This window comes from Sceloporus occidentalis, unplaced genomic scaffold, assembly GCF_023333645.1.
Source record: "Sceloporus occidentalis isolate IW3139 unplaced genomic scaffold, rSceOcc1.0.p SCAF_5, whole genome shotgun sequence".
Lineage (NCBI taxonomy): Eukaryota > Metazoa > Chordata > Lepidosauria > Squamata > Phrynosomatidae > Sceloporus > Sceloporus occidentalis.
In genome coordinates, this window is record NW_028316985.1 from 103,403,129 (window position 1) to 103,421,330 (window position 18,202).

The 18,202-nt window shown below is 38.7% G+C and overlaps 1 protein-coding gene across 3 annotated transcripts in view; it reads left to right on the top strand.

Annotated features, from left to right (window-relative positions):
- The window catches only part of LOC149312607 (signal peptide, CUB and EGF-like domain-containing protein 1), a 254,919-nt gene that overhangs the window by 34,912 nt on the left and 201,805 nt on the right, over window positions 1–18,202 (top strand). For all 3 annotated transcript variants that reach the window (XM_089524974.1, XM_089524972.1, XM_089524973.1), the window contains one exon: window positions 14,958–15,086. In XM_089524974.1, the coding sequence (XP_089381100.1) occupies window positions 14,958–15,086 (129 nt within the window). The remainder of the gene's footprint in view (window positions 1–14,957; window positions 15,087–18,202) is intronic.

Sequence of the window (18,202 nt, forward strand, 5' to 3'; positions counted from 1 at the left end):
CTGTCATCTTGGGTAAAAATTGAGTAGAATATTCCATTACTTTTGTGCATGACCAGAATAGAGATTGCAGCCAAGAAATCAGAAGAAAAGTAAGAATGGGAAGGGCAACTATAAAAGAACCAGACAAGATCATAAAGTGCAAAAATATACAACTGAAAACTAAAGTTAGAATTGTCCAGTCCATTGTATTTCCTGTCACCATATACAGATATGAGAACTGGACAGCGAAGAAGGCAGACAAGAGGAAAATTAACTCTTTTGAGATGTGGTGCTGGAGAAGTACATTGAGGATGCCATAGACAGCTAAAGAGACAAGTGGGTTCTTGAGCAGATAAAGCCAGAAATTTCCTTAAAAGCCAAGATGACCAAATTAAAGCTCTTGTACTTTGGCCATATTATGAGAAAGCATGAATTGTTAGAAAAGATACAATAGGGCCTTGCTGTCTATGACTTGCCATCTGCTGATTTCAGCATCTGCGGATGGCAAGCCCTGTTGTCTCCAGTGGCAGCACATCCACACGACTGCCCCACCATTAGGGACAAGGCGATTTGAGGTCCGGCATTTTTTTTTGTAACCGTGGGGAGGTGTAGAACAGATCCCCCATGGATACAAAGGTCCGACTGTAATAATGCTAGGGAAGGTGGAGGACAATACAATACACCAGATGTTTAGACCTAACCAGGAAGGTCATGGGCATGAACCTACAAGACTTCAGTACAGCAAAGGAGGATAGAGGGTCTTGGAGAAGTCTCATCTGCAGGGATGCCATGAGTCTGTGATGACTCAGGGGCAGTTAACAACTACAGGACAACTCAAAGGCAGTTCACAGCAAAATCCACATACAGTCCCTCAGTACATTGAATGTATAGTTTTGCTTTTCATCAGGGCAACACTAAGATGGACAGCGATGGTCAATTCCCCCTGAAGCAGCATGGTGACCAACACAAAGACAAAGTCATTCATTTAAGAAATTAATGGCCGTGTAAACCTTTGCTTTGGGTGCAAATTATCATGGTGGCAGGGCTTACATTATGTTATAGTTATCAGTGTATGACCTTCCTTTTCACAGATATTTGCCACATTCCTGTATAATACGATTTAAAATAAAAATGTAGAAATTCCTTCTTTAGCTCTGGTTCAGTTCCTAGATTTGTATTCATCCCTGGCACATGTTGCTGTGAGGTGACTTCCTGATATTGGGAAGAATTTGGAATGTCAGGAGAGCTGTAAATGAGCAGTTGCCTCAAGCCTAGTCTGTTAAATTTGCAGGTTTGGGGTAACTGAACAGGAAAATTGAAGTAGAGCCTATCTGTCAGAAACAGTGAAGTGTGAAATACTGGTTAGAATTAGAGGTTGCCTTTTTTAAAAACATCAATCAACATGGTTATTTGAAATGTGTATGGCTTACTAGTCACTACAGAAATAACAGGAAGAAAGTATAGCTGTCAGACAGTTATGGCTGTATGCACAAATATTACTTCCAAAGCTACAAATACCAGAATTGAGATTTAATCTACATTCTTTATATCTATAATACACAAATGGCTATGCTATTATGTTAATACGGAATGAAAAGATTACCATTTCTATTTTTTGTGGGTTTTTCGGACTATGTGGCCATGTTCTAGAAGAGTTTATTACTAACATTTTGCCAGCATCTGTGGCTGGCATCTTCAGAGAAGATGCCAGCCATAGATGCTGGCAAAATGCTGGCAAAACAGATGCTGGTGAAACTTCAGGAATAAACTCTTCTAGCCACATAGCCTGAAAAACCCATAAAAAAAAAACAACTATGGATGAGTACACCATACTTCAGAAGTGTCTAAGAAAATCAGTATGTGTCCATGCAGCTATATAAGCTATCCATTTCCCCCCAGAATTGCTAAATTTGTGAATTTATAAAGAGAAAAAAGTAAATCGGCAAAATGTTTACATTTTTTCAACACCATCTCACAATTGCTGTCACTGTTGAATTAATACTTCTTAGCATAGTTTTGATCATGTACACTGAAATCTTTAGAGGTTTCCTTCCCAAACCAGATTCTGAAGAAGCAGAAAGGGATAAACAAAAAACATCAAAACATCTTCCAAGAGTCTATTAATTATTAGCCCATCCAGCTGATGCCTTCACGTCACACAAATAGTAACAAGCAAACAAAACCCTAAAACTCTGCCATCAAGTTGGCATCTGCTATGAGGACAGCCTCCTTTTCTCTGGCAGTGGGCCCTGGGAATCCTGTGCCACAGTAGCTCCTCAGGGCTGGTTCCTTCCCCTTTTATTAGGGAACATGCTGACACACTACTGTTTTCACCAGGCTTTCTTTATTGCATTTGTTTTGTTTTCATTTTTGGTGTTTTACTTTGCATATTGACTTTTTAAAAAACAATGTTGCTTTTGTCTGATGTTAAAATCTTACAATGTTGTAAGCTATGTTTAGCTATGCACTTAGAAGCTGGTATGAGGCTGCCAATCAGTAGGGTAACTTATAAGGGTTAGCCCCTGCACTCATGATGTTCATGATGTGTCCCTTTCTCCAGTCTAAGTTAATGTTTGCCATCAGCTCTAATATAGACCATTTAAATATTGTACTCGTGGAGAACAAATTTGGTTACTTGCTGGATCACCTGGCGTTCTTGGACCAGATGCTTAGTAGCATCCCTCAGCACATAGACTCATAATTGGAGATGAGTATTTTTTTTAAAATGAGTTTTAAATATAGTGCAAGTTGAGCTTGGAGATTCTTTCTTTTGGGCCCACAAGTAGGAAGAACATGGAAAGAAATTAGCCCTAGTAGGAAAATCAACAAAAATCTCTTGTGGCACTTCGCAAGGATTAATAAATATATTGTGTGATAAGCTCTTCTAGATGTATTATTCTTATTTGTTAGGCCTATCTCATGTATATATAGGTACAAGGGGAAAACATCAGCAATGTTACATATATCATAGTTTAAATGAATGATGAGACATTCGTCTCATTGTTTCTTTGTTAAATAACAAGGCTCTCTTCCCCTTTTTTTCTTTTCAAAATGTGCTTACATCAAAGCAAAGCAAGCTTTGGGAAGCTGTTGCACTTGTGCCTTTCTTCTTGCCCTAATGAACGTCAGGTTTTTCTTCTTTGAGTCTCCCATTCCCATTATTCACCCTTGACCTTGTCTCAGCAAACAGTCCTCAGGCCTTTTAAATTTTTTACAGTTTCCTCAGGCTCTAGCATCTTGAAAGCATCATGACAACTGGAAAGCAATAAAAACAAAAGGGGCATGTGGAGTGTCCTTAATTGATTTTTGTGTGTGTGTTTTTAAAATGTCAGCTGCAAGACCTTAAGGTTTAAGCACAGAATGCATTTTTAATCTTAAGAAAAGTAATGTTTTATATGGGCCTCTTTCCCCTAGCACTGGGAGGAAGGGAAGCAAATGGGGTCTATGTCTGGATTTCTTTGTTTCACGGAAATTCAGGTAGACACTCTCAAGAACATACCTTGTGTCTGAGATGGATGAAATATCAAAAACAACACATCAATAAATAAAAGGTAGTAAAAGTTCAGACTGCAATTCAAATACACTCTGTGTTATAGCTGGCAGGAAATCTAAATTAATTCAAGATTGTTTGCGGCTGTATTCATATTTGTAATTGAAGTAGTATCTGCTTAAAATACCACGGACTTCAGATAATGAACGTGAGGTGCAGCCACTTAAACTGCAGAACCTCTGGTGGAAAAAAATAGGTTCTGTTTTCTCCATCTCAGAAAGTTGGAAAAGTATAGAAAAGAGTGACCTAAATCCCAAGTGTTCCCAATGGAATGTGTGAATCACTATCTTTCCCATTAGGCTTGAATCTGCCATATTTGACAGGATTCGGCAGACAAATATTATTTCTAGTCTTCACTGACCCTGACCTTTCCTGCATGTTTTTCAGTATTTGGGCCGCTAGATGTTTTGGACTTCAGCTCCCAGGATCGTTCCCCATGGGTCACACTCTCTGAATCGTCTGCGTTTGGGCACACAAAAGTTCTGCTTTTGCAGATGTTTGATGTGTGTTGTTTTCCTTAAGCCGTTTTGGACTTATGGCTACTCTAAGGCGAACCTATGACAGGGTTTTCTTGACGGGTTCCTTCAGAAGGGGTTTGCCATTGCCATTCTCTGAGGCTGAGAAAGTGTTATTTGCCCAAGGTCACCCAGGGTATTTTCATGGCTGAACAGGGATTTGAACCCAGCTTTCTGGAGGCACTGTCCATCACTCAAACTACTACATCGCGCTTGGTCTTAGAACTCATCTAGCAGATATAGAGAACTCAAAAGATAGTGCAAGGTTGGTCTCTTCCTTTGTTTTTGTCTAGAGAAGGCCAGCGCTTTGCAGGTCCCTCTGAATGTGAGTTCCAGCACTGTCCACAACTTAAGACACAGGTGTTTTTAAAAAAGGAGCTTAGGAAATAACCCTTAAGCATTTCTTTTCTGTATGTCTGAACATCTGTCTCTGTGAAGTGTGGGAATCAGACCTCGAGAACATAAATTTTGACTCCCCAAACTACTAATAATTGTCAATTTGTATTGTAAGTATAGCACTAATACTTCACAATGAAAAATGATGTTATAAATAAGGTTAGAAGGTTCTTTTGGTTCTTATTCATTTATTTTATACCCCACTTTATTCCCAATAACTGGGTCCCAAGGTGGCTCACAACATCAGCTAAACACAATGGGCTAAATCCAATTACTAGTCAAAGTTAAAGCATACCCACTGGATCAGTGAGATTACATAAGTGTTGACTTTTCAAGATTACTGTAGTTGGAACTAATGGATTTAGCCCAATAAAGTATAATATTAACATTCAATTAAATTAATTATCATATTAAAACAATAATCAAATTAAGACATTTCAGGAAGAAAAGAGCAGGAGCACTATTATTAAAAGGTTCTTCATACATTAAGCAACTAAAGCTGAAATGATAAGGGAAGGCAAATTTGAGGACATCCTTAGAAGCATAGAATCATAGAGTTGGAAGAGAGACCCTAAGGGCCATCCAATCCAACCCCATTCTGCCATGCAGGAACACACAATCAAAGCACCACCAAGAAATATCCATCCAGCCTCTGTTTAAAGGCCTCCAAAGAAGGAGGCTCCAACACACTCTGAGGGATTGTGTTCCACTGTTGTACAGCTATTACTGTCAGGAAGTTCCTTGTAATGTTGAGGTGGAATCTCTTTTCCTTTAGCTTGCATCCATTGTTCCCAGTCTTAATCTCTGGAGCAGCAGAAAACAAGCTTGCTCCATCCTCTATATGACATCCCTTCAAATATTTAAACAGGGCTATCATATCACCTAACATATCCAGCTCCCTAGGTTTCTCCTCATAGGGCCTTGTTTCCAGACCCTTATCCATTTTGGTTGTCATCCATCTGGACATGTTCCAGCTTCTCAACATCCTTTTTGAATTGTGGTGCCCAGACCTGGACACAGTATTCCAGGTGGGGCCCGACCAAAGCAGAATAAAGTAGCACTATTACTTCCATTGATCTAGACACCATTGATCTAGACACTATTGATGCAGCCTAAAATCACATTGGCCTTTTTAGCTGCCGCATCGCACTGTTGAGTCATGTTCAACTTGTGATCTACTTGGATTCCTAGATCTCTTTCACACGTAGTCTCGTTCAGCCGGATGCCCCCCATCCTATATTTGTGCATTTTATTTTTCCTTCCTAAGTGCACTACAGTCTGCCCTTGCCTTACGTGGGGATCTGCCCCCCCCCCCCCCGCGTAAGGCAAAAAGCACGTATGCTTGAGCCCCATTAGATATAACGGGGCTTGTGCTTGTAGCGTGGTGGTGTGCGTGCACCATTCGCCCATTCTCCCGGTGGCTTCCATGTAAGCTGGAAGCCGCCTATAACGAGCCTGCGTATGGTGCGGGCTCACTGTACTTTACATTTCTCTGTGTTGAATTTCATTTTGTTAGCTTTGGCCCAGCTTTCTAGTCTATTCAGGTCATTTTGAATTTTGATCCTGTCCTCTGGGGTATCAGCTACTCCTAATCTGGTGTCATCTGCAAATTTGATAATTATGCCCCCAAAACTATGCCCCCAAAACTGTCATCCCAGTAATTAATAAAGATGTTGAATAGCACTGGGCCCAGGACGTAATTCTGTGGTACCCTACTGGTCATTTATCTCCAGAATAAGGAGGAGCCATTGCTGAGCACCCTTTGGGATCGGCTGGTCCACCAATTACAAATCTATTTAACAGTTGCATTGTCTAGCCCACATTTTACTAGCTTGTTTGCAAAAAATTTGTGGGGCACTTTGCCAAAAGCCTTACTGAAATCAAGATATGCTATATCCACAGCGTTACCAAGCTGGGAATTTTATCCAAAAAGGATATCAGATTAGTGTGGCATGACTTATTTTTCAGAAACCCATGTTGACTTTTTGTGATTATGACATTCTCTTTTAAATGTACACAGACTTTCTGTTTAATAATCTGCTCTAGAATCTTTTCTGGTATTGATGTCAGGTTAACCAGGTGGTAATTGTTGATTTTCAGGCAAATCTTTGTCTGTTGTTGAATTTATTGTTGTTATTAACTTCCCTCAATCCTCCAAGACTCCCTGTCCTTCATTGCTCTGCTTGAAATTTGGAGATTTTTGCATGTGACCTTCTTAATTGAGTCTATCCATCTGACATTTGGTCTTCTCTCTTTCTACTACCCTCAACTTTCCCGATCATTATTGTTTTTTCTAATGAGCCGTAACTTTTATGGCCAAATTATGACAGCCTCAATTTGATCATCTTGGCTTCTAGGAATATTTCAGGCTTGATCTGTTCCATGACCCATTTGTTTGTCTTTTTTGGCTGTCCATAGTATCCTTAGCATTTCAGCACCACATCACAAATGAGCAAAATTTCTTTTTGTCCCCTTTTTATACTGTCCAGCGCTCACATCTGTACATAATGATGGAGAATACCATGGCTTGGATAATTCCAACTTTAGTGCTCAATTGTATATCCTTGCTCTTTATCATTTTGTCTAGTAATAAAATAAATAAATAAACAATGCTTTCATTGCTGCCCTTCCCATTCCTAGTCTTTTTATTATCTCTTAACTGCAGTTTTCATTCTGATCAATTTTTGATCCAAGGTACGAGATAATCTTTAATGTTTCTATTTCCTCATTGTCTGGGTTGAATTTATGTAGTTCCTCAATGATCATTATTTTTGTTTTCTTATGTTCAGCAGCAAGTATGCCTTTTCATTTTCTTCCTTGATCTTCCTTAGTAATTGTTTCAAGTCACTGATGTTTTCTGTTATTCATATTGTATCCTCTGTATATCTTAGATTGTTGATGTTCCTTCCTCCTATCTTCACTTCTCCTTCTTCTAAGTCTAACCCTGCTCTTCATATTATATTTTTTGCGTGCAAATTGAACAAGTAGGGTGGTAGAATGCAACTTTGCCTCACATCCTTGCCGATTGGGAACCATTCTGTTTCTCCATATTCTGTTCTTATAGTGGCCTCTTGTTATGGGTATAGATTTCTCATAAAAACTATCAGATGTGGTGGCACTGACATGTCTTTAAGGGCATTCCATGGCTTTTCATGATATATGCCATCAAGTGCTTTGCTATAGTCTATAAAATACATGCTGATTTTCTTTTGGAATTCCATGGTGTACTTCATTAGCCATTGTATGTTTGCATTGTGGTCCCTAGTGCCTCTACCTTTCCTGAACCCAGCTTGCACCTCTGGGATTTCTCTCTCCATAGGTGATTAGATGTGTTGCAGAATTTTAAGCATACTTTTCCTTGCATAGGAGATTAATGCTATGGTCCTATAGTTACTGCAGTCTTTTGTGTCTCCTTTTTTTTTCTGTGGATTGAGATGCATATTGAGTGTTTCCAGTCTGTTGGCCAGCATTTTGTTTTCCATATTTGTTAGCATATTTTAGTTAATACTAGTGTTGCTTCTTTCTGTGTGAATTGTAGCAGTTCAATTAGAATATCATATGTTCCTGGTGATTTATTTCCCCCAATTTCTCTTATTATTCCCCTTTCTAGAATTTGGGGTTCATCTTTGTATGATTCTTCATTCCATGTGTCATTGATTTTGTCATCTCTCGTATATCGCTCTTCTGTGTATTGCATCCATCATCTTTTTGTTTCTTTCTGATCTTGTAGTATGCTGTTGAAACAAAGGGTCTTATCACACCAGCCTGTTGTCTCACAGCAATCCAGTTGTTTAAGTAAATAGAAACATACCGGTATAGAAACAATCACTATAATACTTCTCTGCAGAAGTGTTATGATGTCCTCACGATCACTCCTCTGTAATGTCAGAATGACCTCATCTTTCTCCCCATGTCCTCCTTACATAGCACATGCTTTTTATTTTTATTCTTTTGCCACAATTGCGCTGTGTTGATATACAGTGGGCCCTTGTTATCTGCTGGGGTTTCGTTCCAGGAACCCTTGTGGATAACAAAACCCATTGATGCTCATGTCCCATTAAATACATTGGCATAGTAAAATGGTGTCCCTTATATAAAATGGAAAATCAAGGTTTGCTATTTGAAATTTATACTTTTTTGGAATATTTTCAAGTCATGGATGCTTGAATGCATGGATAAAAAATTTGTGGATAAGGAGGGACGACTGTATTTTGTTGCTGCCATTTTTCTCTTCAAATTGAAATCACATACTCAGTGGGGCTCATAATATGCCCACCTCATTCACATGTTTCTATAGTGCCCCTATCCACTTGTTGGTTCATATTGGCTGCTTTTACTCAGTTCCCTGGTGAGTTCTTAAAAAATTGTTTTGCCATAGTTGATTAATTGTGGCATGTTGCTAACCTGCTCCAGTAGCACAATTGCACAATTATGGCAAAACAATGTAAAAAAATTTATCAGGGGGCGTGTGGCTAGCCATTGATCATGGTGGATGCAGAAAATTTGAACAGGACAAGATCTCAGCTTTTACCAATTAATTGGAATGAATTTCACCCAACTTTCAAGAGCAAAAATACCTATCTGAGGCAAAGAGCTAAAAGGGCAGTGGATTAAGCAATTTTGAATTTCTGTTCATCTCTTAACGAGCCAAAAACTCAATTTGAGAACACAGATGACATGAGGAAGGGGAGGCAGAGGTGAGAGTCATTTTCCACCCATTATTTTCAGACCTCCTGGAAAGGCTTCGTGTAGATTTAGTGCAGGACCTACAGAAGGAGCCGGTGAGCTCAAAGCTTGCTGCCCTGACAGCCCGCATTGGAGATATAGAAGATAAAGCTAATACAGCTCTTGAACAGGGTCAGTCTCATGAGGCCCACATACAGGAGTTACAACAAATGAATGACTATCTCACAAGTAAAATGCAGGATTTGGAGGAAAGAAATAGATGCTTAAATATCAGAATTTGTGGGATTCCTGAATGAGAGGAGGATCAGGATATGATTTCATTCCTCCTTACCGTCAACTCTTAAGCGGAGACAAGGAACTCCACCCAGTGACATAATTACAATGGTCCCTTACCTTACATGGGAGATCCATTCTGGTTTGACTTGTTCAAATTCAGGCTCTTTGATTCAAGCTGTGGTTTAGATCATACCTGTTTGAATCACACTACAGTCCATTCAGCCTTGTACTTCAATACTGATTGCCAGATTTCTGCTACTACGTTGTTGCATTATTATATTTGAAACCTTAATGTTGCCTTTGGTAGACAACTTGTGTCAGCCAACATGCCGCCAGTCTCCCAAGATCCTCTGCATGGTTTCATTCACCAAGGGGGAAATATGGGAAGCATCTTCTACATGGCCAGGGGTTCAGGGTCAACTGAGCCGGACATCCTTCCGAGGTCGCTAAAATGAGTACCCAGCTTGTTGGGGGCAATTACCTTACACATTGTAAACTACTTCGAGAGTGCTTAAGTGCACTGATAAATGGTATAGAAATGTTAGAATTTTTATGTTTTTTTCAGGCTATGTTGCCAAGTTCTGGATGAGTTTATTCCTGACATTTCATCAGCATCTGGGATGGAATATTCGGAGAATGCTGATATGGAAATGAGTGGGATATATATACTATGTGACCCTTGGTTGAGAGAAAGTGATTTACATGCTAATCTGTGTTGTTCTGTTGCTGAATGGCAAGGCCTCAGGGTGTTTAAAATGAGTACCCAGATTGTTGGGGGCAATTAGCTTACAATTTGTAAACCGCTTAGGGAGTGCTTAAGTACACTGATAAATGGTATAGAAATGTACTTGCTATTGCTATTGCTAATTAGTGATTCGTTGTCGGCTGAGAAAAATGTGGATGGTTTTCATTTGCACTTGCTGGGTCTTAATTTTGGTGTTTTTCATGTAGCCAAACTTTGTTTACTTTAAAGATTTCCTCTGTCCTATTGAAGTTGTCCAAGTGTTTGAGGATTTCAGTGGTCTCCTAGTGTATTCTGGCCTGACAGTTGTTGACATGATCCAGAAGCATAGTCTCTTATACTAAATCTGGCTGATAAGCCCACCAGAAGAGATCCATCTTAAGTGCCTTCTTAAAGGCATCTAAGGTGGTAATAAGACGGATCTCTTCCGGTAAACTATTCCACAATTTAGGCACTGCGGCAGTAAATGCTCTATGGGAAGTTGTGGTTAATTGAGTGTTACAGTATTCCAACAAATTTTTTCCGGATGTTCTAAGTGTGTGGGGCAGATTATGTAAGGAGAGGTGTTCCCACAAGTAACTTGGTCTCGAGCCATGTAGGGATTTAAAGGTAATAACCAACACCTTGTATTGCACCCAGAAGCTGATTGCACCTGGAAGCTGGTTTATAATGTGTTCTGCTACTGCTGATTTTTTGGCTGACCCAGTCTATAGTGTCTCTTGTGTTCCTTGTTTCATCTTTGAACAGTGCATTTGGTGGTCCCTATGTAGACTTGTCCAAAACTGCACAGTATGCGATAGATTCCTGCGGCCATGAGAGGGTCTTTCCTGTCCTTCACTGAACTCAGCATTTGTTGGATTTTTTTGGTTGGTTTGTAGATCATTTGGAGGTTGTGTTTCCTCACCAGTTTCTCTATTCTGTCTGTGACACCTTTGATGTATGGTAAAAATATCTTCCTTTGGGTGGTTGTCTGTCTTCACTCCTATGGGTTTTTCTGGGTCTGGCAGCCCTTTTGATGTCTGAACTGGAGTAACCATTAGTCTGTAGAGCCCAGTCTAGGTGATTCAGTTCATCTTCCAGCTACCCCATCTCTCTGATCATAGAATCCACTTTCCCACTGGAAGTAGCTTGTGGCTAGAAATGTACTTGCTATTGCTATTTCTAAAACGTTCCCCAACAGCTTTGCCACTTTTTTGTAATAGCTCAAACACAGTGCTGACATACCTACATCCTTCCCACTCTGATTCTAAATGGTACTAAGAGGACTGCACATCTCTGATCCAAGCTCATACAAGAACCACTGATTCAAGGGAATGTTCTCTTGTGAACTGTCTGCTCCGACCATCACAGAGGCTTGAGATATAGAAGGGAGGCAGAATGGAAGGATTTGTCAAGGTCATATTATTCTCCCAATTACAAACGGTCTCCTTATCAACATTATGCTTTTACATTGGTCCCAGAGCAAGGATATCATCATTCAAAGCATCTAAAGGGCTACTCTCACAATACTGCCCCCATCCCCAGTCTCCATCTGCAATAGTTTGTTGCCCACTTCCTCAAAAGCTCATATTTTTACTGTATCTACAACAGTTCATGTAGCTCCATTTTTGTTTGTGGTACTTCTGATACTAATGCCTCTTCAGTCCCACCTTCATCACCACCAATTGGTACTCTTGGTTCCAACAAATCTACATTAGTGGTACAATCTCTATGCATGTTTGTTTGTTTGATGTATGTTTTGGCTGTGCTGTTCTCTCATCCTTGCTGTCATGGCATGGAACGCTACACTGGTAAGTAAGCTTGTCAGTCATCCATTTGTCTGATTCATAAAGGCCATGAAGAAGAAGATTAGGCTGCTTACTATAACTGTGGCTCTCTGAGTGGTCATCTATGAATTCACACAACCCTTCTTCCTCCCCTCCATCCATGTCTATTCTCATTTGGAATCCTAGAAATTGAGGAGAGATAATTGAAACATTCCTAGGCATGCTTGCTGTGGGAGTAGGGAGTAGGAGTAGAGTTTCCACCATAAAAGCTTGTATGTAGAATGTTTTCTGAGAGTCCCATTTGTGAGTTCACAGAAGACCACGTGAGGAACCACAATTACAGGTAAGCAACATGCTCATTTGATTAAAAGGACTCTAGTTTTTAAAGAAGCTGTGCTTACAAAAATGTATGTACCTCTTAGTAGAGGTGCTCCCTGTTCTATTGCACAAGGAACAAAATGCCTCTTCCTGGCTTGAGGATGCTTCATCTTAAAAGGAAAATAAGAGTTTCTTTTCCTTCATTGGTATCACTGATTTTATTTGTATAAATATATATCTGTATCTGTAAATATATAGATTTACAAGTCTAAATAATTAATATATTTATTAAGTTGCTTTAACAGAATAGTTGTTGTGTCCCTTCAAGTTATTTCCAACTTATGGTGACCTATCATGGGATTTTCTGGTGCTAAGAGTGAATCCAAGGTCACTCAGTAGGTTTCCATGGCTAAGTGGGGAATTGAACCCTGGTTTCCAGGATTGTAGACCAATGCTCAAACTGTTACACCATATTGGCACTCAACAGAATTTGTTATTGTTGTTGTGTGCCTTCAGGTCATTTCTGACTTATGCTGACCCTATCATGGGGTATTCTTGTCAAGTTTTTTCAGACGGGATTGCCATTGCCATCCTCTGAGGCTGAGAGAGTGTGACTTACCTATGGTCACCCAGTGGTTTTCCAAGGCTGAGCTGAGATTCAAAACCTGGTCTCCCCAGTCATAGTCCAATGCTCAAACCACTACACCACATTGGCTCACTTGAACAGATTAGTAGACCTGATTAATTTTCAAAAAGCAAAGCCAAACAGAATATTAGAAGTGTACGTTCTACATTGTTCCTTGTATGCATTAATACAACTTGACCATTACATTTCCTTGTCTTTAAGCAAAGCCAGTTTTATTTCCTCTCTAATGCTTCTTTACTGACACATCATATATTTCAAGTCACATTCTTTCAACATGGTACTGACGTATCTATTCCCTTCTGATGTCTGAATAAATACATCTATGTAGCCAACTACTGACATATCAGCAATGAAAACATTACATTTCAGGCCATTTTAGTATCCAAGCTGCGCTGTTTATGATTTCCCCAAGTGCAATGTTTTGCAATTGGATAGCTGATTTAGATGAAATGATGTTTAAGATTTATGCAGGCAGACAGCTTCCTGATGGCTGTATTTCTACAGAGGTTCAAGAACATAAATTATTGAAAGTCAATTGCAATTTATGCTTCCCAAATTAGTTCCAGATCCAATAGCAAAAGGGCACAGTATGAAAGAAAAACATACATTCGGGCCAAATATCGCACAACTTGGAAGGTCTGTCATCAAACAAGCTCAGAGACAATGCTTCGAGTTGGAGGAGTCTAGACTGTAGTTAAGATTATTATTGTTCATTATTATTCTTTTGGATGACTTTGGTTGTTACCAAAGCTTTAAAGGCTTTCTTAACAGGTATAAAGTACTGTAAAACAAAGAAGAAAATCAAATAGTCTTAGACTTCTACATGCAATGCCTGCACAACATGTGTATTATTTTAAATGGTAGTATACTATAGGATATGAAACTTTGTAAATATAATCTACCTTGTTTTCTTTGACCCTACTGGTCTAATTTCATTTAGAAATTTCAGCTTTTGCAGCTTCTTGTTGTTTCTCTGAAATGATTGATTTATAGTAAACTTAAAAAAAAACATATAGGTGCAAAAGATTATTCTTCTGTTTCTCTATGGTGATTCGAACTCTGCATATGTTTGTAATCCTGCTAGAATATTGTGTATTTATTCCATTTTTATTCTGCTTTTCCATTAAAAAGCAGTGCTCAAAGTCGTTAACAAACATCACTAAAACAAGTTAACAATAAAATGGTGAAATCATTACAATAAGCATAAAAAAAAACTTGGCAACAATTTGAAGAATTTTGTCTTTATATCTTTCCTAGAAATAGGGTTCTTCTAGACTGGTGAAATGTCTCAGAAGCAATTTTATTGTTGTTCTCACTGCTTTCTTCCAAAGGACATTTGGAGCCAAAGGACATTTTCCTCATCACAGAAAGTTTCAGGCTTTTTCCTGTCCTTTCTCCATTTTTTATTCTTACCCTGAATTTTAGTTTACACACACACACACACACACCCAATATTATTAAAAGATATAGCCATGTTAATCTGTAGAATCAGTATGTAGAGAGATCAGGAGCATACATACAGATCTTTTTTTTTTTAAGCAAACAGATTATGACCTGATAAAATAATCTAAAATCTAGACATGTCTAAGGTACACAGTGAGGAAAGCAGCAAATCCTTATGAGAAAAAAATAGATAAGATTTTATCCTGGTTTATTGTTGGTAGGGACCATATGAACCATAGTTGCCTGGTTCTGATATCATGGCCAAGCTCTGTGTGCAAGAGGAAGAAAATGTGTTAAAGCTCATCACTTGTTCCTCTTTCAAGAAGCTACAGTTTATTTGATCTAGCATATTATGCCTGAACTAGTCTAAGGGCATTTGTGCCAAGCCACCTCAGCGATGTTTCATATATTCATGTCTGTTTCTCAGTAGCCAAGTAGATAGAATATCTAATTAGGTTTGCATTATGGCAATGACTTTAAAGCACTCTTATAAATGAATATTATAATGTAACTCAAGGTATGCTAATGTCATACAGTAACAATATCTTTAAAATTATGTTGTTCTTCATGCATTGTGTGCAATATAACTAACAATGTTTTTTGCTAAATGACCTAGTGGGCTTTTCTCCTCTGTTCTTAGACATTGATGAGTGTGAAAATGACTTCTACAATGGAGGATGTGTACATGAATGCATCAATATTCCTGGCAACTACAGGTGCACGTGCTACGATGGGTTCATGCTGGCTCACGATGGACACAACTGCCTTGGTGAGTCATTACTCTGGGAAAAAATTGCTCGGTCATTTTTTGCAATAACTCACCTGTTAAGTTCATAAACATTCAGAGACACAATTGTCTAGGCGTCAGGTTGATAAGAAAATAGAAATAATTTTATGTCTTACCAGGAAATAAAGCTTCCCATGCATTTTTGCTTTTGACATTCAGCTTTTAAGAGACTTTGGCAGAAATTGCAAAACGTTAGGCAAATAATAATAATAATAATAATAATAGGATTTATTTATATGTCACCCAATCACTGGGAATCTGGGCAGCTTACAACAGAGGGGATAATAGACGGTTCCCTGTCCTCAGGCTTACAATCTAAAAGACACGACACAAAAGGAGAAGGGAATGGTGAGGGAGGGAGGGATCAGGTCCAGCATTCTTCTCTCCCTCTGAGGCCTGGACCAAAGCAGATGGACTGGAGGGAGGGCTCTTCTTCTTAATCGAGGCCGGGCCTGATGGCGTTGGGCCTGTCCTTTCGCTCCCTCCCAGGCCAGAAGATGACAGTTGGAAGGAGGGAGGGAAGGGCTCTTCCTCTTCAGGCTGCAAAGAACACTGTGCTGCATAAAATCATATAATGGAGAGGTATTATATAATTGAGAGGTATTAATCATATAATGGAGAGTGAATGAGTTGTATGTATAGAATTAATAATATGTATAAGTATAGAGTTCTCACTGGATAGTGTTCTCACCTCCTTGTTGATAGTTGACAATTACTGTAATATACGTTTAGTATTTCTTATCTGAAATTCTTGGAAGCGGAATTGTTTCAGGTGAAGGAAGTTTTGTTTGGATTTATTTGGATTTTGGTGTACACAAGTAGCATACTATGTACCTGTGCTGTATTTGTGAGGCCAAAGAAAAATACTAGGATCTGTGAAATGATGGGGGTGTGTGTGTATGAATTTGCACTGAGTGCTATATTTGAATTCTCACCATTTCACAGCTCCTCAGTCTCTCTCCAGCCTCATGTCTTTTTGCTACCAGCCGCCTGCATCCACCTTTGAAGTGACGGCTGCAGCACTCCTGCTTGTTCATCTCTCTCTAGCTAAGAATCTCTTCTGTTAGTTGTGTTGTGCATGAGACGTGAGGCTGGAGACAGACTGAGGACCTGCAAGGTGAATGAGCAAGAGTGATACAGCCACCACCTTGAACGTGGAAGCAGGTGGCTGGCAATAAAAAATATCAGGTTTTAGAAGTCTTCGTACCTTGGATTTCCAGATTAGGAGTGTTCAACCTGTTTTAAATTTCCTTTTAAAAAGGTGATTTCAAAAATAATGCTCTGTGACAGGAGAGTCTTTCTATCTGTGAAGGATACATGTGCCCCACTGATCTCCATTACATCCCTAAAGTTTATTCTAGACGGTGCAGTGAAAACTGTGGCTCCACCCAATAGTAATTTCCCACTGATGTCAAGAGTGACTGGAGGCAAATACAGAATTTCTGGAATAGATTTTGTGTAATTACTTCAGCTTTGCATTGTCTTTTTCATTCACGTTCATAAGGGAATAATTGTTTAGATGGATTGCAGAACCAATTTGTTTGTGGCTTTTGAAGTGAGCTTTTCAGTTTCATTTGTCAGAGAAACAAGCTGAATAGTTGAAGTATTTTTTTATTTAAAAAATACCACATTAACTATTTATTATCATGAAAAAAGTAAAATTGTAAGTAATAAGTAGGAAAAATAAGGTTGATGTTTTAGCAGAATCCAGTATGATCTGGAGTTGTTATCTTTCTGAGAGAAATAAATATCCTTCTTGCTTCCCATTTACATATGTTAAGTTTTAAAAATGTAAGCAGGTTTGACAGTTGTCTGTTTTTCAAGGCAGGATATTATAGTTCAGCTACTCTATAGATTTTGAAATGTCCACTAAAATGTATCTGTTATTAGTATTCTGAGCCAATAGATGTATTTCCTATAAATCTGGAATTCATGTTCTTTAAAATTCATATAAATCTATCCGCTCTCCTTTTTTGAAAACTTTTGTTTGAACACTGCATCTCATACTAAAGGGATGGCAACAGTTATCTACAGATCTCTCCTAGAATACACATATGGGAAAGGCCAATATATGCACTGAGTCTGACAAGGAGAATTCAAAACCACGATTTCAGACACTGCATGGGCTCGTATTTGGTCTTCACCCCCATACAAATCCCTTTCAGCATCTGTGAGAGAAAATACTTTGAAAACCATCCATAGGTAGTATCTCACACCTGTAAATAAACACTTCAGTAACTTCTATTGATTTAGTGGTCTGTTTGGGTCTAACAACTGGATTTTTAGCAGGTGTGCACAGGTTGATTTAGTTTCCCTTTGGCTTTTAAACCACATCACTTGCCTTCAGAGAATAATGTTGTCTGGGTTTTAGCTGTCTTCTATGTCTTTTTGTTCCTTGAGCCTGAGCCAGACATCTTATGCTGAAGCAACCTTAAGAGCACAGCATGTGAGTTTTGTTCAGATGCACCAGTTTTGTAATGAATGTTCTCACTTATTTTTACCCTCCACATTTTGGTAAACTTTAAATTCACACCTCAAATGAAACAGAAGTTCATTGTAACATTCATCCCCTGTGTAGCAAACAATTCCATGTGTCACCTGAGTGAAATATTAGATAGCATGGGAAAGTGTTCCCAATCAGATTATTGCCTCTAAATCAATTTTATTGACCTAGAGGTCATCTCAAGATGTTGAAATAATCTACCAATTTAGATTTCCTCCAAAGACTACAAAGATCTTGTGGTTTTGCTGGAGTGGACAAATAACATCTTGGCTCTTCATTATGAATGTTTCCATCCAATAAAATTTTTGTTGGGCAAAACAGTTTGTCAGCAGCTGGATGTACAGCTTTAATGTTAAATGTTTGTTACATGTTTTTAATGTTATTATTCTAAGCCACTTTGTAAGATCTTGTCAGAGGGTCAATAAAAAATTAGCAGTGTTTAGTCAATGTTTTCTTGTCTCAGTTTTGTGGACCAGATTTCTCATTTTAAAACTGGGAAAGGGCATTAGAAAGAAATTGCTTCATAAATTAGTATGGGCCAGCCTTCTCATGGGATCTGTTTTGCACAAATGTTGGTATTATAGAATAAATAAAA